Raw genomic sequence first — 23,925 nt, 5'->3', positions numbered from 1 at the left:
GGGACTTCCATCGAAATTGCAGAATAACGGCCCTTGCACGTTAACTAAAATGTAAGAACTCTTTTTTTCATAACAGAGTTTGTTCCGGTCAGTTATCAGACTATCAATAGAACATCCGACATATCTCTGCTCCGTCTGTGAAATGAAATACTAAAATACAGTCTGGTGAGATTTTGATCGATCGTTATGTCATCTACATTTAAAACTACAGTTTTTTGATATCTTTGAAGGCAATGCAAATTCGCTTATTTTAAACATACCTATGAAGGCCAGACAGAAAGCAGCAGAAAATATTAAACACTCATATTGTGATCTGCAAGCGTTAGGTAGGGCTGATAAAAGCTGTATCAGTACATTTTGTGTTATCGGGTGTCTTGTGGCATGCCTTTTCGTTAATCTACGGAACCCTTCTAGCATACTTTTGACTATGAATTGTTTTATTATCAACCAAATTGTTTCTTTTATTGAAATAACTTATTGCTGAATTGTGAACAGCTACTGTTGAAAATGAAAATTGACGTAAAGACATGCGGCCAGGTTCTGTATTTATCTATTTTGAGAGTGTCCAAATTTTGCCAAAAATTCTTCAAATGATTTTAAACCTGCAAGGTAGGCTTTATGTGTACTTTGACCAAGTGTAGCATTGATTAATCACTCTTTCTCTATTTGAAGATCGCATAAAATGCCTCTGGTTTTGGATACGGGTCTAATGCAGGTAGTTCGCTAGAACGTTGGCCACTTTCTGCCACTGAAAACGGCTAATACTGTCACATATTTTATTTTTGTACCCTGACATATGCTTTGCTTTTACTTGAACATAATGGGTTAAAAGCAAAAGAACGAAATGGCGGATGAGTACCATAACTAGTTTATTTTTTGAAGACTTTTTATTTATGATCGCTACTAATGCATTATTATCGGACCTTAGCATTATCTTTTTGTTTCTTAATTCTTTGCCCCAAGTTTAAAATTACAGTATAATAGGGACTAATTCTAAATAAGTTATATTTTTAAAAGTAGAATCGTCCCAACCGTCTGACCATTTAAAAGCTACCAGTTGCCCTGAAAGTATGCACCGCAACCAAGGTTCTTATTGCCAGATGCGTCCGTATATAATTCTAAATGGCAGTCATCTACCCATTTTTCTTCTGTAAACATAACATAACCATTGAATTTGTCAGAAAATGTTAGCCAAATATTCGCATCTTCTTTCATGCCTTGGGTTGACTCTAATAATATGGAACGGTTTCTTTACATACGACATGGCGTCATAGAAACGTCTATTGAAGGCACGGCCACTGGGAATAGCTTTTGATATAAAATTAAGTAGACCAACGACTGATTGTAAAAAACAACAATAAAGATCAACAAGGCAAAGGCAACGTTCACTGGACGCGGCCCCCGACACACTCGAAAAAACCTAGAGCAAAATTCAGGATCGATCAATTCATTAATACTTTTGCCTGGTGGGTATGAAAGGTGTGTTATTAATCTGAAACCACCGTTGTTTTTTTTTGTACGAGACCTACGGGATTTATTCTCAGATTAGTAATTGGCTGGTTTTTGAACGGTCATAGGATTCGCCCAAGTATAAATTCGTCGTGAACCTTTTTACTTAATAAGCATTTTTGATCATTCGCCGATTTGAGATTTTTGGAAAAAATAGGGATTCTTGGTCCCGTATATTCGAGTTTAAAACCAGTACTAATGCCTTGTAAAATTTAATTGGCATCATCCTTATTTGGGTATTGAAAGAGTTTATCAGCGAAAACCAAGATATTAATTGGTGAAAACCCGAGGTCCTTATAGGCACTATTTGAGCTGGCAATCCAAATACCTGTCGAGGGTATTGCGTCTGAGGTGGTCTGAAACGTAATGAAGGCCTTACATAACGCGGTGTGAATTGCGCTGTTTGTTTATTTGCATAACATTGTATTGAAGATTGGTTACCAAAGCATTTGTTGCAAACGTGTTTGTAAGTACATGATCTAATGTTTGCAAATTATTTTAAAAGGTTATTTGTTTGTTCTGGATGTTTCATAATGAAAATACTCATGTATACCATGAATGCATCTGACCAAATTTCTATTTTTTTATTTGTTTCGGAATTTGATCTTATGTACTCATTATAAGTTCCCCGTCAACAAGTTGAATCTTTTGTCTATTTTCTAACATATTTTTCTTTGGCAACAAAGTGTGTAACTCTACAAATTGATTGTTCCATATCTTATCTTTAGTACTGACAGATACATGTGCGCCTAGCATTGTACCGAAGCAAGTATTTATCATTCATGATTTGAAATGTAAATTTTAGAATTTAGAAGGGACATTTGGGGTTTTCCTCCACCAGATTATCTTTATTATCGTGCATTATAATGTGATATTATTAAATATATTACAAAACAAAATTATCATGCTTTATAATGACTTATGTAATGCTGCTTCTGAAAAAGGACTAGCTCAATAGGTAGAGCGTTGAACTGTGAATCGGGCGACCCGGATTCGATTCCCGGACGGTCACTTTTGTTGTGATTGATCATTAAATATTTTATACGGTCATTCGCACTGTACCTATGCTCTGGTGCGAACAGCAGTTTCAGTTCCTTGCGAAAGTGAAGGGAACTAGTACTGGTAATCTCTTGACAGCCTGTCCAGGAGCGATGCGGTGGTTGAACTGTGCTCTGGTTAATTCAATGTGGCTTACTGTCGTGATCCTTAGTGAAAACTACCAACACCACCAGGGACAGAAGTAAAGTCCTACTTTACACTTGAAAACTTAAATTTATCACAGTATGTTATAAACTGTAATTACTTTTTTCCTCATATATTTGTTAAGTTTTTAATGTGCACTGGAGAATCGTTTAAGACAGAATTCATTATATTATTAAAAATTCCACACGCCCCGTTATTCCCGTTATTGAAATAAGAATTTTTTTGATTAAAATTAAATATCTTTTGCGTAAAATTTTATTCGGCTGAATATTAAAATCCTGTTTGATAATGATAGATATTTATAAAAAAAAATGGGCTTTTCTAGAATTTGCAAGACTTTACGGCACTATTTTGTATTTGAATTAACACTAAATTTTACTCGCCCCAGCAAAAATTAAAACTTTGATTAAGATTAAAAATTGTTTTGCCTAAACTTTACTTTCAAGGACATATTTCTTCCCTGAATATTGAAGTCATGCTAAATAATCATGACAGAATTCAAAATAAATAAAAATACAAAACATAATGGACCCCATTAATTAAAATAATTTTGCTAATGTTAACTTTCAAAGAACATATTTCTTTACTGAATATTAAAATCATGTTAATAATGATGAAAAGTTATAAAAATAACGGACTTTTCTTTCTAGACTTTGCTTGATTGTGCGCTAAATTCCACAAAGCCCCGCCATTAAAATAATAACAAATTCAATTTAAATTCAACATCTTTTGTCTTAAATATACGCTCAAAGAATATATAACTTTACCGACTATTGAAATTATGTTACAAAAGTAATAGTTATGATACATGAAACGAGTTAGTTACGAGGATATAACACTGGCATGGGCGACATCAAGGGATGTTTCTGCTAAAAAATGGCGAGGCAAATTTTTGCAGAAACATCCCGCGATGTCGCCCAGCCAGTGTTATATCCTTGTTACTAACGAGTTTCATATACTATAACTGTTTTATCGCAATGGCATAATTTCCTTTTTTTGTAACATAAATAATTCGTTGGCTACATTACAGTTATTTATGATAAGGCAGTTTTTTTCAAGTTGTTTTCGCTGCCGCAATTAAAAGCGGATTTACAAAAGACATCCAATGGTAGAGGCGGATTGTAAAATGTTACCAACGTTGATTCAAGATTAAAGGGCTTTTTTCAGTGGAAATAATTCATTCAGCGGATGTACCTTGATTAAATGAGAGTAAATTTCATTTTATTTATTATCTTTGTTTATATTTTTCATTGTAATTTTTTATTTATTTTATTTTATTGATTCCATTTTTTGTTACTGGGAATGTTTGACTTTTCTTGACTTTGCAGTGTTTAGTTGGAACGGTAATTTTTGACCAGGCAACGGTAGACGCAAAACTATAAGATACGATATTATTCAAAATGTTGCTTCGCATTATCGAATGTCGCTTCGCGTTGTCGAGTGTCGCTTCGTATAGTCGAGCGTCGCTTCGCATTGTCCAGTGTCGCAATGTTTAGAATCAGAAAAATAACGCAACATTTTTACGACATTTTAAAAATATTGCTTCGCGATGTCGAGTTTCGCTTCACATTGACGAGCTCGTTTCGTATTGTCAAGTGTCGTGGTATGCTTTTTTGCTAACCCAGACGCTCGACAATGCGAAATGACAATGCGACAATGCGAAGTGACAATTTGTCAATACAAAGTGACAAGCGACGACGTGAAGTGACATCGGAACAATGCGATGCGACGATCGGCAATGCGAACGAGAAGCAATATTTAAAAAATTCGCCCTTTTTACAGCGACATTTTAGGCAACAGTGCCATATATCGTTTTACATTGTCGAGCGTCGCATCACATTGTCGCGAGGTCTTCGCCTTGTCATCTGTCGGCCTTAAGACGCAACGGACGATATTATAAATGGCGTAATATTGAATTTATTGAACGAGGTGATAACAAATTATATCATTTGAGTCTCTGGAGAGGAAAACGAGCACAAACTAGTTGAATATATTAAGTAATGAACCTACACGAGTATAATATTGTCCTACACTCGTAAAAACGCGCTTAATGTTAGCGTTACACTAAAGGCGCGTCATGGAAAAGTAATTAGAGTGTAGGACAAAAGCCTACATATGTTGAGTGCATTGAAAAAAAAACACAGGTATTAAACAATATTTATTTTTGTTACGGGGGGACGGGGGGGGGGGGGGCTTTTGCCCGCCTTGTTAATTTCACCGATGGGGGGGGGGGGAGGCGGGGACTGGGCTTTTGTCCGCCCAGTCCATTTTCACGGGAGGGCTTTTTCCACCCTGTCATTTTCACGTTTCCCCGTTTTTACAATTTGATTTATAACGCAAATGACGTCACGTCAAAATATATGCACGGTCGTGCAATACCATTTTTTTAAAGCGGCACGTGTATGTGATGAATACTTATAATGACTTTAAAGACATTGGTATATATAATTATCATAGAAAAAGGAAACATCAGTGTCTCAATGTACAGGACGACGTAATGTACATCAGAATATAGATACAAATTGAAAAATATATTGTTTTATGAAAATCAACACAACTTTTCGACTAAAAATTCTTCATCAGAGGTACATTTTATTTATAGGAAATGACGTCTTACGACATCAGGAACAACGATGTCAAACAAACACCTCACAGTGAGTACCTCACTTGGCAGATTGTACTGTACTGTTGAGGGGAGATCACTGTGTTGGAGATCGGATGTCAAAATGCTATTTGGCGTACTAAGTCAATATGCAGGATCTTAATACATGAAAGGAATTTAACAAACGAAAGGATCTTGATAAACGAAAGAACAACAGAAGCAATACTTGCAATAAGTTTATTGATACAGTTTTAGTTTCAGATTGCTTTCTACAAATAAGAGAGATTACTGCTAAATGCATGCATTTGATTATATTATGAAAAAAGATATATGTTTGAAGCTATTATTTTTAGAGTCCGAATGACTTTTTATTAACTGCATGATACGTTGTCCGGCCAGTCGCAATACTGAGCGCCGTTATTAAACTCCAAACCCGCAGGGCAAGACATGTTAATCCATGTGTACGTTGTTGTCCCGTCCTCTTGTGTACTCTGAGGGACACATTGGCAGTAACTTTCACATTCGTTGCTTACCAAAGCGTAAAGCGTTGATCGAGAGCTGTCACATGTGACTGAAAAGAATTGATTTCGTTGCATAATACATTTCATAAAACAATATGTATTATAGAGAATATTGAATTGATGTAGCTTTGATATTAAATTTATTTAATGAGTTGAATAAAAACATATTATTCGAGCTTCTAAATCTACACAAATATAATATACAATAATATATTTTTCACCTATGCAACCTAAGGATGGTATACAGTAAAATGTCATTTTTCATCGAGTCGCCTATAGTGTAACACTAACAATAGTTTCCATATACAAAATATTATGTTCTTTAGATCCGTTACTGTCAAAATCATCTTCATTACAAAAGATTGTTTGGTTCGAAAACTAAAGTAAATAAAATAATATTAAATTTAAAATGAATAAATTGAAAATTTATGTCACATGATGTTATGTATAATAAAAATTACATTTCGTCTACACCAACAAAGACGAGTTATCATATACAATGATACAAGTAATTGGTTCACGTGTCTAAAATATGAGTTGAGTAAGAAGAAAATGTCACACAAAATACACAAAAAAATGAAAAGCGATCTGACCGCAAACGGACGTAAAACATTTAATTACGATAGCCTTAATTGAAATATTTATTGAAAAATTAACTCCAGACAAAGGAATCTGCGGTTAAAATATCACCTTAACTCAACATATCCTAAAGAGATGTGTAAAAGAAAAGTATCAACAAAACTTTGGTCCACTTCTAAATAAACATTTAATAGACAATCTAAAGCAATAATTTATGTATCGTCGCTTTGGCTGGCAGTCCATATAAAATATGTCTGATAAAAAAACATCACAATACATAATGCAATAAGAACATGTTTTAGGCCTAGAAACGCTAAAATACCGAATTTATTAAAATGGTGACGTTTAGCAATGCAATATTAATGAATAATTTTCCTCAGAAATTACGTAACAAACAGGCAGACAATTAAACTGTTACCTATTCAACAACGACCGAATTTCTATATCGTGTCATGCAGGTCTATTCCATGCAATAAAGTTCATGAATGGAGCAATAAAGACGCAAGAGGTAAATCACGCTCATTTGAAGTCAAATGTAAAGCTTGACACAGAAAATATGCAGTATCGAAATCATAGTGTCAGTGCAATGCTTATAAATAGTTTCAAATTATTAAAACAATGTATGTTGTCAATTTATTAGACATAATCAAGATAATTGTGTCTATAAATGGACCTTCTAATTAGTTGACATATTACAAGTTGATTTATTTTTCACTCCTATACTAAAAACATTTGATTACAGGTATTTTTCTTTACCTCTCAAAGCAAAACTGTCATATTAGAGCTCCCATACATACGTTTAAATGAAAATGCACTAAATTTCTTAGTTATGCCAAACGTCTTTAATCTCTTTCTTTATAAATCAAGCGCTACTCGGGAAGATATCTATGTAGGGAATTTTTTTTCAAATATAAGCTTTAATTACAGAATGGTACACGAAAGAATATAAAGTATACTGTTTCATTGATATCATCTGTAGTTATGTAGATGATGTAAGATACCTGTAGCATGCACCTTTGGAGTTGAGACGGAATTATGACCGCCGACTCCTTGAATAAAAACCTATGAAATTACTTTGGTTTTGCTTTCTCAGACTGGACTGAGGTACACTAGGGATCAGCGAAATTTCACATACATGTATGTTTTTACATTAATGCTCATTTCTCTTCAATAGAAATATAAATTTCTGCTTAACAACCTTACTTCCTTGATGAAAACCTTATGAGATAGTTACATTGTGCGCGAGTTATATTGAATATGCTTAAGATGACGAATGAGCAAAAGATAGTTACCGCCAGCCTGCTGTGAGTTACAGTCATCGTCTGAAATAATAAAGTAAATGGGATACTTATTGAAGCTGATTACATTATACTGTAGGTAACAAAAGAACATTGAAACACTACTGATTTGTAGGAGGGGGCGTAACCCCCAGATAAATCACGTTGCCGAGGTTTAATTATTCAATTTCTTTTGTATCATGGGCAAAATTAAAAACACATTTTCTGTTGTCACAAAATGAACGAGCATCTCAATGTGACATTTCTATCGTTATTCCTTTCTCTGTCGTCATACAAAGCAACCCCTTGAAAACGTCAACCAATCCACGAGCATGCTCTGGGCAGACAGTGAGTGCGGCTGTCTAATACTAATAGACATATACGAATTAACTCTGTCACATTTTAAACAAAAAGGTCCCCTAACTATGGTACAAGCATAAATGGAAGATGATTCTTACTCTATGCAACATGGAACAAGCTTCCTTCAAGATTTATAAACTGAAGAAATGCTTATCAAACCTCGCACCTTACGTTTTGTTAAACGATCTTATAAATAATTAGGGATAATTATCAGAACGTTCGAATAAGTATAGAACAAGAAATGTCATTTTTGTACAATATTGTCGGTGCTGTGATATATTTATCTATCTCTTAAATCAGATTCACAAAAGAAAGTTATGAGTACATTTATTTACACGAACAATACAAAAATCAACAAAAGTCAAATATACAAACCTAGTGTTGACTCTACAAAACTAATTGTTAAAGTCACAAAAACGAAACATATGAAGGAAGAGTAAGAAGCCATTTCGACACACAAGTATAACTACTGCGAGTGGAAAATATAACCGCAGACATGCATTATTTATATGAAGAAGCAAACGCTAGTAACAAAACCGCTTCCGCTAAATTTCATGCATAAATCAAATATTGTAGTGTATTTTCCGCTACTTTGGTATTGCAAACATGCCTTCAAGGTAATGGTTTTAATTTATCAAGTATGGTATGCAAAAAAAATAAAATAAAATAAAAATAATAAATAAAGAATAAAAGAAAGAAAAAGCTAATGCGATGTATCAAAATGTATTTATTGGTACTTCTTTGCAAGTATAACTTAAGAAATTAGAAAACGTTTCAAGAAACAATAAATTCTTTATTGGTAGTGAAAATAATAAACAAACAAAAAACTATTTATTGGTGATAGTTTTTTTTGTATTGATAAAGATAATATTGACAAAAGTTTAAAATATTTCTTTGGATAATGGCATTACTTCAGTACTAAAATTCAAAGTTGTATTGTGAGGAAAGACCTTTTTTTGATATTCTCGTATTTTTAGGAATGTTGATGCATTTACTATCAGCAATAAAATTAAATTCTTTATTTGCATTAAACATTTACGATAATTTTAGCATCAATACAAAACAGAAATGAATTTATACAAAAGAGTGTGGTAAACATCTTGTTATACATCATTAATTATGTGAAAAATAAATTTAATGAAACTCAAAATAAAAATATTTAGCTTTCTTTGTGTTTTGGTGCATGTGCGTGCGTGCGTGTTCTCATTGTTAATAAATTAATAAATAATCAAAATTTTAATCAAATGTGGCCTTGATCAGAAATCACAATCTAACCATTATTGGTCACTTCAGCTAGTTTGTACACAAATGAAATCAGTATTGAAAAATTAATACAATTATATATGATTGTTTAAAAGTAAAGCTAACTTAAATACAAAATCAAAAACTAAACATCTGAAGAAACAACATAGCACAATGTAAGATATAAACAAAACAAGCAAAGTAAAGTTGAATTTATTGAATATTTAGTATGCATTAATTAACAGCACACACAATTTATGGAATTTTAAATTAAATACAATTCGGTAGCTATTCCTTTCTAGTGTTTGAACAATATAAGTAAATAATCGATATTTGATAGTGCTTAATTTTAGTGCAAGTTTCACCTCTTAATTCATTTATAATATTATAAGGAACAACAATGAACATTTATTCAGTTAATCATGTAAAAAAAAAGAAATGATCAAGAGTTTCAGCGTGTCATTTTACGAGTTCATATCCAATTTTAAGCTTGTTATATTTTAGCATTGAACATTATCTGCCCAGTTACAGACTGGTGTCGGGAGACTTTCGTCAAAAAGCGTATTCTTCGGACAAGTATGTTCTGCCCAATAATATGTTACTGATCCATTCGGTTCCGTTGACGCATGCGCACATTGACAAAATTTCTTGCATCCGGAACTACGAAGCGCTGCCAGTCTCTTCACTTCATATTCACTTTTTGTGCAAGTTCCTGAAACAATGACAGCAATAAACTGTTTGAATTTAACTTATAACTTGAGTCCTAAATTATTTTTTAAAATATGAATTCATATTAATTTATTTACTTAATAAGTAAAATATGCAGGCATTGATAAAACATTGAAGAAGGGGGATCATATTAAAATCTAAAGAGTAATAGGATAAGGATCGAAGCTCTTTTTTTATCCCCGACAGGTGGTGCGTTATCAAGAATGTAGAAAACTAATACCGGTACTATACCGGTAAGCATTTATGGGTATACGATTGAACTCTTGACAAAGGTATTGGATCTGTGATACAATAATTATCCATTTTTTAAAATAGTTTTATATATTTTCTGTAGTTTCATTTTTTTAAATCATATTGATTATTTAAAATAAGAACCGAGCACAATAATCCATTACCGAGTTCATTGAGGCAACCATCTTTGCTGTCACCAACGCCTGTAATAAGGAAGAGGTATATGATTTAGGTTTGTTAAGTAGTGCTCATAGTTCTTAGAATATGTTTATATCTTAATTATAAGAAAAACATGTATTTTACTTTGATGCGTTTGAAAATAAAAAAAAATCAGCAATTTTGTGAGTATTGAGGCAAATCTGAGTATTGAAAATCTACATTTTTTGTCAATCCTTTCTTATCTTATCATATCTTATCTTATCTCTATGTTTTCAAAATGTAATCAAAATGCTATGACAAAGAGAACGTTATGCCATGCTAGTCAATTACTTACTGGGACACGTCACCATGTAGTCATGGTTACAGACTGGTGTTGGCAGATCCATATCAAACAATGTTCTAGCCGGGCATGTCTGTTTCACCCACTTATACGTCACTGACCCATCAATCTGAGTTGACGCATGCGCACACTGACAGAAGTTTTTGCATCCGGAACTTTTAAGGGCAACAAGCCTTACATTCTCGTATTTGTATTTATTGCATCTTCCTATAAAGAAGAAGTAGTTCTCAATTATACTCAGTTGTCGTTTTCGTTTTCGCTTTTTTATTTTTTTATTATAATAATCTTATTTAATTTCAGTTTAAACTGAATAAAATGTAATTTTTTGTATTCGAAAAACGCAAAAATTGTTATAACACCCGACTTCAGGCGGTCTTTCTCAAAAGGTACTACTTAACTTCATTAATAGATTTTACTAGTCAGATTTGTATAAGTAAGATAACTTTTAGATATTAAAAGCAATTCATAGTATGTTTGATCATTATATGATGGCCGTTTGGAAACAACGTTAAACATAAAACTCAACATTTGCAAATACATGTATTTGTAAACATTTAAAATACTAAATTGATTTAAAAACTACCTAACCAATGTTTTATGACCTTTGCCAATTATGGATCTTTGTATTTAAGAAATAACACATGTTTATTTTTATTTTTGTCTCATTACGTGATAGACAACGTATATATTTTTACCGTATTCTTCATAGCAATCAGCATCGTCACCTGAAAAAGCGTGAAACATGCTATGTATCGATACGATAAATATCATAAATTATATGCTTTACTTGACAAGTATGCCTTAATTCATTAATTATGTTATAATTTAGAAAAAGCTCTTTTGACCACTAAAATCACATACATGTCATGAATGCATATTAATTGTCTGCATCTCTAAGACCTTTTACAGTTTTCACGAAATATAAAAATCATTGAAATTTGCATGATCTGTCCGATACCACCACGGGCAACAGAAAATGGCGACTTTGCACGATGTGCTGAAATATGTCCTATAATATAATAACTATACATTTTATAAGCAGTTTAGATGTATATATAACCTGGTAAAAAATACACAATTATCTTTTTAGTTCAGTAACAAATCATGGTTAAATTTATTAAACTTTATTTGTTAATAAAAAAAAACATTGACTAGTTACTATGATGACAAATTCGTTAATATAGCAACATTTCAAATAATTCAACAGTAACCATTTCAAAACCAATCTGATTTGTAGTACATGTATTTAGGTATTAAAATATGGTTTAATATGTCAGTGTAAAGTATATATTGGCCTAGTAAAACACGTTTTTTTTCTAAAAATAAAATACCTCCAGGTGATGTGTTCGCTTCCTCAACTTGTTCAAGCTCTTTCTCCTCTTCCGTATTACCTGAAAACATAAAATTAACTTTCCTTTAATATAAGTCTTACCACTAAACAGTTATTATGATCAATTTATGCAAGAGGTAATCAATCTATGTCAAACATTTTGAGAAAATAAGTTGTTTTTCTTTAAATCTTTTTATTTTTTAGTCCATTTTTTTATTTGTAACATCATATCATTTTTTCCTCTTCTCTCAAAAATTTTGTATCACTTATTTCGACTGACATGTCTTCTTGCTAAATCGATGGATGGACGGACGTTCCAACATTTTGGCTTTAGGGGCTATTGTCTTTTTTATTTTCTTTGTTTCCTTAAGGGCTACTAGCCCCTAAACCCTTTGATCACGGAATGAACCTATTGTTCTCTTTTGTTTTCTTTACTGTTAAATAGCCCCTAAACCCAAAATGTTTCCTTGGATGGACGGACAGATAGACAGATAACAAAGACCTTACATACATAGTTTATGATAAATGTTTTGTTTATCACGTTGGATTATGAAATAAACAGTGCATTATGGCCGGCACAATCTTGAATCTTTTGACCTATTGTGTTCGTAAAAGGGAAACATGTGGTGTTGTTTTAAAAATTACCAGCAGCGGCACATTCGACATTTCCGGGATAATTGCAGACTTTTATGTTTTCGTCAAAAAGAAGACCTGCAGGACAATCATGTTCAACCCATTTATATGTGACTGAACCATCAATTTCGGTTGACGCATGCGCACACTGACAAAACTTTTCACATCCGGAGCTTCGCTTTGGAACAAGTCGTACATTTTCGTATGTATACTTTGTGCAAGTACCTGTTATCAAAATAAATACAAATAAATAAATAAATAAAATTTCAATCAGTCTGTTTGTTTATATAGGGCTTTTTAAATTACACAATGATTATAAAAAGTAAAATAATATGCTTAAAATGATTTTATCTTAAAGTCTTAGACACATTTTAATTTTTGGTGATTAAAAGAATATTAAAAACTTAAATAAGACATAGTTAAGAGTTATCAAGCCTTTTGATTAACAATATACAGTCTGTGGTGGTGTCTGTGTGTGTGTGGAGGTATTGCAACAAGAACAGATTTACTGCGTGTCAAACACAACTATGTTTCAATTCAATCATTATATGAACGTTATTTATGCAATACAAATCAAAATTACCATATACAATTGAAAATTGCCATATATACAAAATGTAAATTGCCATAAAAATTCATAAATCTTTATATAGTTTACCGTATTCCGATTCACAATCTTCACTCTCCTCCTCTGAAAAAATATACAAGTATACATGTATACTATTTCAGACTGTAGACCAAAAGATAAAGTTATACTTGACTGTACATAAAAAAAATATTTGTTAGACTCTTGAGTTTATATCATCATTCATTATGAAGGTTGAAGTTTAAAAGTTCACTTTATGTGCTTAAAATGATTACATTGTTTATAGTTTATTTGCGTTTGGTAATAAAATAATCGAGTATAAACTAAAGATTACTGAATGTCTAAGACGGTCACGACGATGTACATATTGATTAAGGAAGAGGTCAAGGTTTCAAATAATCGTGGTGAGCTGTTAAACAATGATAGATTTTCAAACAAGTAAAAAGAATGATAACGAGATACTATTAATAATAAAAATACCTCAGAATAATTTTAGTGATTTATATTGACTTCATCGTCGGAACCCACGGTACACATTCCGTATATACTACCTTTAATATCGATACGTGTATACGGTAAATAGCCTGGGTTACCGAGGATGTATTGACTTATGAATAATGTACATATTCTTATTAAAAGGTCACATATCTTACTCTGGCATTGAACATCGTAGTCATGGTTACAGACTGGCGTTGGAAGACTTTCATCAAACAAGGTATTAGCTGGACATGTCTTCTTCACCCATTTGTACGTCACGGAGCCGTCACTCTCCGTAGATGCGTAAGCACACTGGCAGAAATTCTTACATCCGGAACTTTTCAGAGCAACCAGTCTTACATTTTCATATTGGTGCTTCGTACAAGTACCTGTGTATCAACATCAATAATTTAAATTCTTTATGGCAATTTCGATAGAAACAACTAAATCATTTTGGGGGTTCACAAAGAATCTTTTGATATTCGGGTTTTAATGAAAAGAAATCTGGAAATAAAACTTCTGGTTCAAATGACTTTACCAATGGCAAACAAAACAAACTTTATTTGCATGTATAGTATGCATTTATAATATGACTATAAGCTACATTTTAATATTCTTCATAAAAAGTAGCATGAATCTGGATCGAATATTGTAATTTGAAAATAAAACTATTAGTGTATTAGCACAGAGTTAGATAATCGTTGAAAAAAGTTCTGGTGAATTAATACAATTAACATTACCATATTCTTGAAAGCAGTCATTGTCTCCTGAAAATATGAAAAGGGAAAGTGATGTTAACATATTCTATGAATATATCCTTAGATGGGACTGGTCTTTGAAGGTTTTACAGTTAACATTTTTAAATGAATGCAACCCATACATTCCGGACGAGGGCCACGTGGATTTGTCATTATTTTTGCATAGTAAAATAGAGATATGAACACAAATATGGCAAAATGTAGTAATTTTACCCTGCACTCATAATTTACACATGGGTATGCATAATGTCACTTCAATAACTATAGAGGAAAATGAATGAAATGTTATGAATTTGCTTGTCTCAAATGTTGTTGTTTTAATGTTGTGTAACGAGTGCAAATTTTGACTGAAAATTTTTACCTACAAATATGTTTGATAATCAAAATATTTAATAGGTTGCCAAATATAATAATAATAATAATAATAATAATAATAATAATAATAATAATGATGATAAAATGAAAATAATAAAAAATAAATTGATAAATATTAATAATAAAAATAATGATAATAATAAGAAGAAGAATATTCCTCCGCCCCACCGCCCTAAAAACAACAACAAACAAAACGAACAAACAGACAACAACAAAAAAAAACAAAAACAAAAAAACAAAGAGAACAGGAAAATACGTGACATCATGCATGTTATATTTTACATGTAATGACACAATCTTATAACCTGAAAATAAACATTTGCTCACGTGATATAAAAACAAACAGTTCAAAACACTCGTACGTATAAACACTTATGATATTGAATTAATATTTGCACACATTTTGAAGAACTAATATTTAAAAATGCAAGTAATAAATATAATAAATAAATAAGTGACATTGACGCATTAGGGACTGAAAACTTCCTGTAACTTTTTTAACTCGTACTTATCGAAATAAAAAGTCTGCAAATCATGCCATGATCTGAAGTACAAAATTTCCATAAGTAACATCTATGCGTTTATTTTTTTTAATTTAAAATAACTATATCTACTTCTTCATGTTTGTCTCAAATGACAGGATTAATGTTGTTCTTTGGAAATAATTAAATAATAAGCAAAAGAGAACAGATTCCTGTATTACGTTAAACAGAACGTTTTTTTTTTTTTTTTTTTTTTTTTTTTTTTTTTCTTTGACTGATATCATAATTATGCCATCATCACCAGAATATTATACCTGAAACAATTGGGACTTGTCCTCCTCCGGACGGCTGTGTCGTAGGCGAACCGTTCGAGCCGGAATTACCTGATCCTGATCCTTTAAATAAAATAGATATTGTATTGGTAATTTGTATATAAGGTGTATAACATGTTTATATACAACGCCAATCTACAGTAAATAGTATCTAAAAAAGGCGGGAAAACAATGAGTTGTACTAAGCAGTTACCACGAAATTAATTAGAATGGTTTATTGAGTAGGAAGATAAAGAAGAACTTTACAATTCAAATTCACCAGAGTCAGTTTTTTATTTGACAAATGTACAAATAGAGTTAAGGGACTATACACATTTTACCAGACCCCAGTCATCCCCTCATTCCTTCACCCAAGTCACGAATATGATCAAATCCTGAGTACAAATCACAGGCTCGTAAAAAAAACATATTACATGCATCACATTAAAACGTTTTAGTATTTTTTTTCTATTTTTACTAGTTTGAAAACGTTAACGACTTCTGCCTAAATGTAATTAATTTGCGACAAACTATCTTTTTTTTATCAAATATGTAGACAGTACTTGCAAACACAATATCATATTGTCTAAGAAATGACTGAGGACCTTTTATTTCAAAAGGGGAAACGGAATTATCATATGTTATAAACGTGGTAACCAGTATAAACATTCATGCTTTTCTTAAATAGTCTTTCTTTGTATTATAGCAGACGAAATACCTGGACAAAATGTTATAACTTTAAATTTGATGATGTTTGATGATGAGCGCCACATTTCGTCGTATATTTTTTAGACGTAACACTGAAGTATTAATATATAATCACCGGAACATTGAACGTTATCTGCATGGTTGCAGACCCGAATTTTGCTGTCGAATAAAGTTCCTGCAGGGCATGTATGCTCCACCCAATGATACGTCACAGATCCATCTAACTGTGTCGACGCATGTGCACACTGACAGAATTTCTTACAGCCGGAGCTCTTCTGAGCAACTAAGCGGACATTTTCATAAATAAACTGAGTGCATGCCCCTGAAAATAAATACATTGTGTTACAACTTGTTTCATTATAATGATTGACAAGGAATATCTTCATTATAGCTATTGGCAGCTTGTTTTAAGAATAATTAAAGATATTTTTGTTCAGATTAATAAAAGATTTGAATGGTTTCGCTATCTTAGGAATGTAGTTACATTGTAACAGCATTTAACTTTTGAAAATGATTATTACACATTACCATGTTCGCCCCTACAATCCTCGTCGTAAGTTCCTGAAATATATAAATAATGTTATATTACCACCAGTCAGTAGAAATATTGGTATTGTGAGACATACGAGCAAATGTTGCTTAATCTTATCTAGTCTCTTCTTTTTCTTATCTTACGTCAAATTTATCATTCACCTTTCGTAAATTCTCATCTAATATCGATATTATCAGTATTCTTTTTGTAAAATATGTTAGGAGTGTTGATTTGTAGGAAAGTAAAAACCACATGAGAACTTATAATACATAAACATTTATTTATCCCACTGTTTGAGGAGACATCAGATTGTTTGTAATCCACACTAAAATAAATTTCGTGCAAGAAATCAATTAAAAATATATGATACAAATAAGTTTTCATACCGTGGCATTGAACATTCGCTGCGTGATTACACACTGGCGCTGGAAGACTATCATCAAAAAGTGTTGTCGGGGGACACTGCTGTTCTACCCACATGTAAGTGACACTTCCGTCTAATTCTGTAGATGCATGTACGCACTGGCAAAATTTTTGACAATCGGAGCTTCGAAGAGCAGTCAGTCGTATGTTTTCATATACATGTTTGGTACAAGCACCTGATTTGTAATTACAAATTCCATACATGACAGCAGTAACATTTTTTTTTGTATTTTAATTCAGCTCAACTATTTCTATGAGTCAATATAACATTTTTGTTATGTTACAAATCTATGTAAATTCAATGGCATTGTTGCATGATCTTGATAGGCATGTAGACAATACACGCTCAGATCTTTTGCATTCTCTGTGCCATTCAAGCGTCGTTGTTTAATACATTTGCATCTGGAACATATATTTTAATCTATATTAAACAACATGAAAAGACAACATGTATAATATACATAATATACATGCATAATAATTAAACGAATGTCTTATCACTGGAAAGTAATATCTGTCTACTACAGTCTACAGTTAAGCTATTTGCTTGTAGAATAATTTACAATTATAAATTATCTATAGTTACCGTGTTCTGCCCGACAAGCAGCACTTTCTGAAAAAAAACACATAAAAAGTATCTTATTAAAAGTGTATAATAAGCAAACGTTAACCCTCGTTATTGAAACAATAAGAAAAATACATAGCATGAAATAAGTTTTAATACATAATTATTTGCATATGAGTCAGCATAAAGATAAACATATAAATGTGCAATATGAATAAAATATGTGCTGAAGACTCTTTGTTTTTTTTGGGTTGTTTTTGTTTTTGGTTTTTTACGCCGATTTTACATACAGTTTTTTTACGCCGATTTTACATACAGTTAGTCGTATCGAGGCGGTACGCCCATCTTAGAGGCTTTTCTGAATATACAACTAGTAATTACAAATTTCTCCGCAAGTGAACGGCTTCTTTTGCCACATGATTTCTGATTCAAAGATACGTTCCTATAAAATGTTGATAAAGGATCTAAATTTCTTTTGAACATTTCATTGTGACATGTTATAAAAAGCTACATCTTGTGCTAAACGTAGACACAGAACAGTTAAGGACAGTAAATATTTCGATAGGGTTTGTCAAAAATTGAATATATCAAAGGCTGCATAAAAAGTACTTGTCACTTTCGTCATTGATGTTAGTATCTAGCCGGCAGACTATTACAATAACAAATATATTTTTAAGTCTATTTAAGAATAAAGTACATTTCATACTTTTATTTTGCGAATAATTTAAGGTGCTTTTGCACCCATAGAGCACTGAAGTTTCAGCTGATATTGGTCTGCGCCGGTCGCAAAGGTAAACTCAATTTCCTCTGGCAAGCTAAGTTCTTAATTGAATTCCTTTTGAACTGTGGTAAAATCTACATGATCTGTACATAATCAATCACAATAAATGTGTTAGCGTAGATAACTGAGACAGGACTTGATATTCTTGTTTCTTAAAACGTAACTTTAAATGTTTCCATTTTTTCCATTTTGAAGTATAATATATTTGAGAGCATTTTTCTCGAAGTTTCAATAGCATTGTACAAGACAAACATAAGGAATATAAGATTTTTCCTCTGACAAAGTTTATGCTATCTATTATAAAAATTGTTATTAAACAGAAATATATAACTCACCTCCAGCCCGTTGTCCAAATGTAATTTGAAAATAAAATATCAAAGGAAATAAACACAACAATGTGTAACGTGCCATCTCAAATCTTCCACTCTTCACGAACTAATGATGAGTTATTTGTAGCTACCCATATTTATTATCTGTGTGCCGGATATCTATACTGTAGAACAAAAGAGGCGGTAACAGAAATACAGGGTAAAACAGAATGATATTGTGCATTTTGTTACAGATTTCTTCAAATCGTCACCTTAGAGTAATAACAGATTAACTCTTTATTAAATTAAGAAGGACTTAACCTGTTACTGAACTAAGGTTATGAAATATCTTTATCCCCCATGCCGTTTTATATTATCTATCCACAGAGCTCAAGATGCCTTTATAAACATGGCACAAACATTATTTGATTTTCTCTTTGACCAGAGAAAAATATCCCGTAACTTTACTATGACATCTAAATCTGATAAGTTTATTGGCATACATAGAGTAGAATTGAACTTTTTAAAACAGTTAAAGAGCGTGATTGTGTTTATCAAAAAAAGTCAAGTTACAATATTATCAAGATAGCAGAAACGCATTGTTAACACATAGGATAGACATTATAGTAAACATTGCATTCAATATGAATGCATATTGACAGAAAAATGTATCTAAAGGGCCATTACAGTTCAATTTGAATAAGATGGGTAAAGTAGACGAGCTTGAAGAAAAATTTTATGGAGGTTAACAGGCAAAACGATATTGTTAATGGCGTTTTCTGATAAAAAAAATGGGAAGCAGGAGGGCAATGAAATGAAGGGATAAAAGCAGATACAAAGCAGCGTATTATGATCAGCTTATTTGTAGATTTGATTGCTCCAAGAACCATAAATAAGCCTTCTATGATAGGCTGCGATTTCAGAAATATTCTGTGTAAGCTACTGTATTTCTGAACGATCTAAATAAATTATAGAATTATGAAAGGTATGTTTACCGCTTTTTTGACTGTGCTAGATAAGTTCGATCCAGGCTCGAACGAAGGTTTGCAAAACCATTACTGACGTTTTGTCTGTTTTTGCATGATATTATTCTATAAGATATACCTTTGAAGTCGGTCAAAATTCCGATCTGACATCATACCTTTCTGAACGCTATCCGAATGTCTATTATTATAACCACTGTAAAATTTTAAATAAAAAAGACACTTAACATTTAATATAATACAAACATATACTATAATATAAAACTACCATAATTTAAAGGATTATAAAAGGGACATAATATCCAAGAAATGCTTTTATTTTTATTTTTCAACATCTTTTAATTTAATATTACCGTTTCCAAAAGTCACTCATTGGCTAAATACCTGGACTTTTTTCTTCTATTGGTTTTGTGCAATGAGTACAGTTATAGTGATATGTATTTTGTATGGAAGTTAAAATACTACTTTCTTTATGGTGTTCTACTTTTACGACAGGAAAATACACATTTTGCATTTCTATCATTAGGTAGCAAGCATTTGATATGCTCTAAAACAATCATGTAAACGTTATAAAACCCAAGTCTGTTACATGTAATTCCAATGAAGTAGATTTTATTAATTTCTGAGACATAGTGTGCCTTTAAAAAACAATTTGATTAACTTTCATTGCCGTACAGTGTAAGAACAAATAAACTTTGTATTATATATGATATCTAAGGAAGGTACGAGCAGATGTACCACATCATCGTAAATTTTGCTTGATCAAATATGTAAAGGACTTACGAGTTCTTTACCAATTGAGAGTTTATAGTGTCTTATTTAATATAAAAACGTCTTTTTAACTTTGCAAATATTTGCTCGTATTGTTTAATCTATCCAATAGAAAGATAGGAAAAACGCTTCCTTGTGCATTTTTTGTCTGTACACATGTATGCGCATGTATGCAACTTATGACATTTATACCTCATCGTGATACTTGAAGACTAGAAGGTGGTTTACAAAGGATACACATTTCCTTCACAATCTACTTTTGATAAAATATGTTTAGATTTAAGAAGCATTTGAAAAAGTCTAATATTTTCAAAACTTGAACACTTAACGAAAGCAGTTCTTCTAAAATAAAATAGCCTAAAATAAATTGAGCTTCTTGCAAAGAACTAGAGAAACTCTTAAAGAGGAAAATTCTGCATTAGATGATAAAGAAATATTCTTAAAGTTACATCGAAAACCGATCTTTTTACACAATTTTAGCCCGATTTAATTTAGCGTTGCGACGCTTTATATTTCTTTAGACATTTTGAACCATGTAAATTATTATTTTAGGAAAACAGAGTAAGGGAATGATCTAAAATTCAGCACACAAATCGCTGGTACAGGCCTGCAACAAATGGTGCACAAATCTCGAAAAAAGATTTCAAGGTCTTTGTCTGCATGTCAAAAAACCTCAGTGAACAACATTTAAAATTGAGATTTTTTTCATTTATACTTACGATGTATAAAGCGGTTTGAAAAACCACAATGATATGATTATATTTTTTAAAAGTTATTCAGTAAAAAAATAACAGTTGCGTCTTAAGGTCTAAATTTCAAAGATGTGTACATATGAACTTGTTATATTTAAAATTCCCTTTTTTAAGATTCATATATTAAATACAAAATGAGCATGTGCTGTATCTAACATTCTTTTACATGTATGTTACAAAAACAGCTCGACTTCCTTATGAAGATGTCATCATCACCGAAGAATGTTGTTTACAATAATTGTGTAATATATTTAACTTTATTTCCTATTCAAGCAAGCTTTATCAAATCACAAGTGTACAATATTACCATCTTCAGATGGGTTGTTACTGTTTTACGCAAACTAGTATTGAGAAGTTTGAGATAATTTATTTCCATTATAAACCAAGCTTCGGGCACGTAGAAAAAGACTGTTACGTTCATTTGGCATTATCGTACAGCTTCCGCTGTTTGAAAAACAAACGAATCATCAAAGGCGTGAAAAGTGATTTAAGCGATAAAATTTTGTATCAATTTTAGCCCCACCTTTATTGAAAACGATCATCTTTGTGAATATTGGTGTTCATCTCTTGCAGCAGCAAAAAACAAACTCGAATAACTCGTAAAATAAAAGTATTTGTAAAAATATAGATATTGTGTCTTTATATTGATATTATTTCTTTTGTATCTCAAGTATTTGAAACGTTTGTGGAATCTATATAATAAAAAGTAATTGCCATTAACATATTTCATAAAAGTCATTATTAATTAAGCTAAACATTTCATAGCAGAGGGTTGTCATTAAATAAAAATCTTTGGGGTTTTGAAAAAAAAATCATATTTTTGTTGCTTTCTTATTATTATAAAATAATAATTTAAAGTGGCATTTAACATCATTGCCACGTGTAATAAACAATATTTTCTCGTATGACATCGTCTATTTCGATATATACGGCAGATTGTACGTAGATAAACAGCAATATTTCCCAATGTTGAACGATCAATTTTCTCTCTTTGTAATGAATTTTGATTTCAGTTTTTATGTAAGCGTGTTTTTGTTTGAGAACAACCAACAGATTGTTCGTCTGTTTCAGTAGAATAGTTGAAATTTAAGGTTCAGATATCAGGGTATACTTTAACCCAAGAATATGGATAAAAATCTTTAACATTAAAGTCATCCTAACAACATAATTTGAGCTGCGTCATCACAAAACCAACATAATGGGTTTGCGACCAGCATGGATCCAGACCAGCCTGCGCATCCGCGCAGTCTGATCAGGATCCATGCTGTTCGCTATCAGTTTCTCTACTTGTAGTAGGGTTTGTAAGCGAACAGCTTGAATACTGATCAGACTGCGCGGATGCGCAGGCTGGTCTGGATCCATGCTGGTCGCAAACCTATTATGTTGGTTTTGTTATGGCGCGGCTCATTTATGACATCAAGCCAGTGTGGGAGTTATTTTATTACTTGTACAATTCAAGTGTTTGTTAAGTACTTGATATAGCTCATGTCATGTACAAACACTTTTAATATGTATAGAGATTAAAACAATAAACCTCAGGGTACATATGAGATTGTGAGATTTTAAAGTAATAAAGTCACATGAAACTGCTTTAGTCTATACGCCCATTTGATTATCATTACCATATAACTATGCGTTGGTGTTTTATTGATACTAGTTCGAAAGAGAATGGTGACAGATTTATGCCATGTCGTAACTTCGTTGCTGTTCTTTTTTGCCACGAAGTCTGGGACTTTTCTGTCCTTTCGTATTTTGACATTCTCAAGGATAAATGCGAAAAGAGGACAAAAATTGTCAGCAATACGACACATGGTTTACGTCACATTTCGCCTTTTATTTTCGTGTTTTATGAATATTTGTGTTTATTTTTGCGTTTGATCTGTTGTATTATCGCTCTGCTTTTGTCGTCTTGTGAAATTTTTCGGCACGAAAAGGCAAAAATACGTGTTTTCGGTTTTTTAAAGTTTTGTAGCGAAAAAAAAAAAAAAAAAAAAAAACACACGACAGTAAGCAAATCAACCACGACTTAAGAGTGTTACATTTCAGTGTATGTAAATAATGCGGACATCAATTTCAATTCTGATTTAGTTTAATCATAATTTTTAAATTTAACACTATCGTTGAATATTATCTCGAAGCATTTTTTTTCCGAATACAAAATGCACCGATTGGAGAAAGCGCACATAAGAAGATGGTTAACTCAAAATTTAAACATATACTTGTTAATTCAAGATGCTTCAATCATAAATGGTATGTGTGAATTCCTCATCAAAGAGGTACTAGTATTACAAATGCCTCTGTGCCACAGTAGTAACTGTATCTTGGTTGTGTGTTAACTAGGCTTTGTTGTTTGTAATATTTCCGTACATTTTGTTATCTTAATTAGAAATGAAGCGAT

At 31.9% G+C, this 23,925-nt stretch overlaps 2 protein-coding genes across 3 annotated transcripts in view; both read right to left on the bottom strand.

Moving 5' to 3' along the window:
- Positions 1–9,220, bottom strand: part of LOC132735512 (uncharacterized) — a 50,412-nt gene extending 41,192 nt beyond the window's left edge. Inside the window, exons 1-3 of one of the 2 annotated variants that reach the window (XM_060722468.1) lie at positions 8,427–9,220; positions 7,707–7,736; positions 5,538–5,885 (exon numbers count right to left, since the gene is read on the bottom strand). In XM_060722468.1, the coding sequence (XP_060578451.1) occupies positions 5,686–5,885; positions 7,707–7,736; positions 8,427–8,499 (303 nt within the window). In that variant the 5' untranslated portion in view covers positions 8,500–9,220 and the 3' untranslated portion in view covers positions 5,538–5,685. Of the gene's footprint in view, positions 1–5,537; positions 5,886–7,706; positions 7,737–8,426 lie in introns of those variants that run through there. The other variant, XM_060722469.1, reaches the window with a different exon arrangement.
- A 151-nt stretch (positions 9,221–9,371) lies between these two features.
- LOC132735511 (uncharacterized) lies at positions 9,372–19,186 on the bottom strand. The gene is made up of 15 exons (XM_060722467.1): positions 19,049–19,186; positions 17,954–17,980; positions 17,331–17,543; positions 16,941–16,973; positions 16,528–16,734; positions 15,708–15,788; positions 14,519–14,545; positions 13,955–14,167; positions 13,374–13,406; positions 12,728–12,940; positions 12,084–12,143; positions 11,448–11,477; positions 10,747–10,959; positions 10,418–10,456; positions 9,372–10,005 (listed from the first exon to the last, which is right to left on the bottom strand). Exons 1-15 carry the CDS (start codon positions 19,122–19,124, stop codon positions 9,794–9,796), a joined length of 1,677 nt encoding a protein of 558 aa, XP_060578450.1. The 5' UTR covers positions 19,125–19,186; the 3' UTR covers positions 9,372–9,793.
- Between the last annotated feature and the right edge of the window lie 4,739 nt (positions 19,187–23,925).

The sequence above is a fragment of the Ruditapes philippinarum genome, unplaced genomic scaffold (genome assembly GCF_026571515.1).
Source record: "Ruditapes philippinarum isolate M1 unplaced genomic scaffold, ASM2657151v2 ctg4906_1_1_1_1, whole genome shotgun sequence".
NCBI lineage: Eukaryota > Metazoa > Mollusca > Bivalvia > Venerida > Veneridae > Ruditapes > Ruditapes philippinarum.
The sequence above is the reverse complement of the archived record's forward strand: the minus strand, read 5'-3'. Positions and strand labels throughout refer to the sequence as shown.

What these genes read in the sequence shown, in the direction of transcription:
- LOC132735511 (XM_060722467.1), bottom strand. Translation starts at nt 19,124, where the DNA reads ATGGCACGTTACACATTGTTGTGTTTATTTCCTTTGATATTTTATTTT. An exon ending in TGCTTGTCGGGCAGAACACG is followed by an intron (nt 17,544 to 17,953) that starts GTAACTATAGAT and finishes ATTACAAATCAG; the next exon opens with GTGCTTGTACCAAACATGTA. An exon ending in CTACGATGTTCAATGCCAGA is followed by an intron (nt 13,407 to 13,954) that starts GTAAGATATGTG and finishes ATATTTTTTCAG; the next exon opens with AGGAGGAGAGTGAAGATTGT.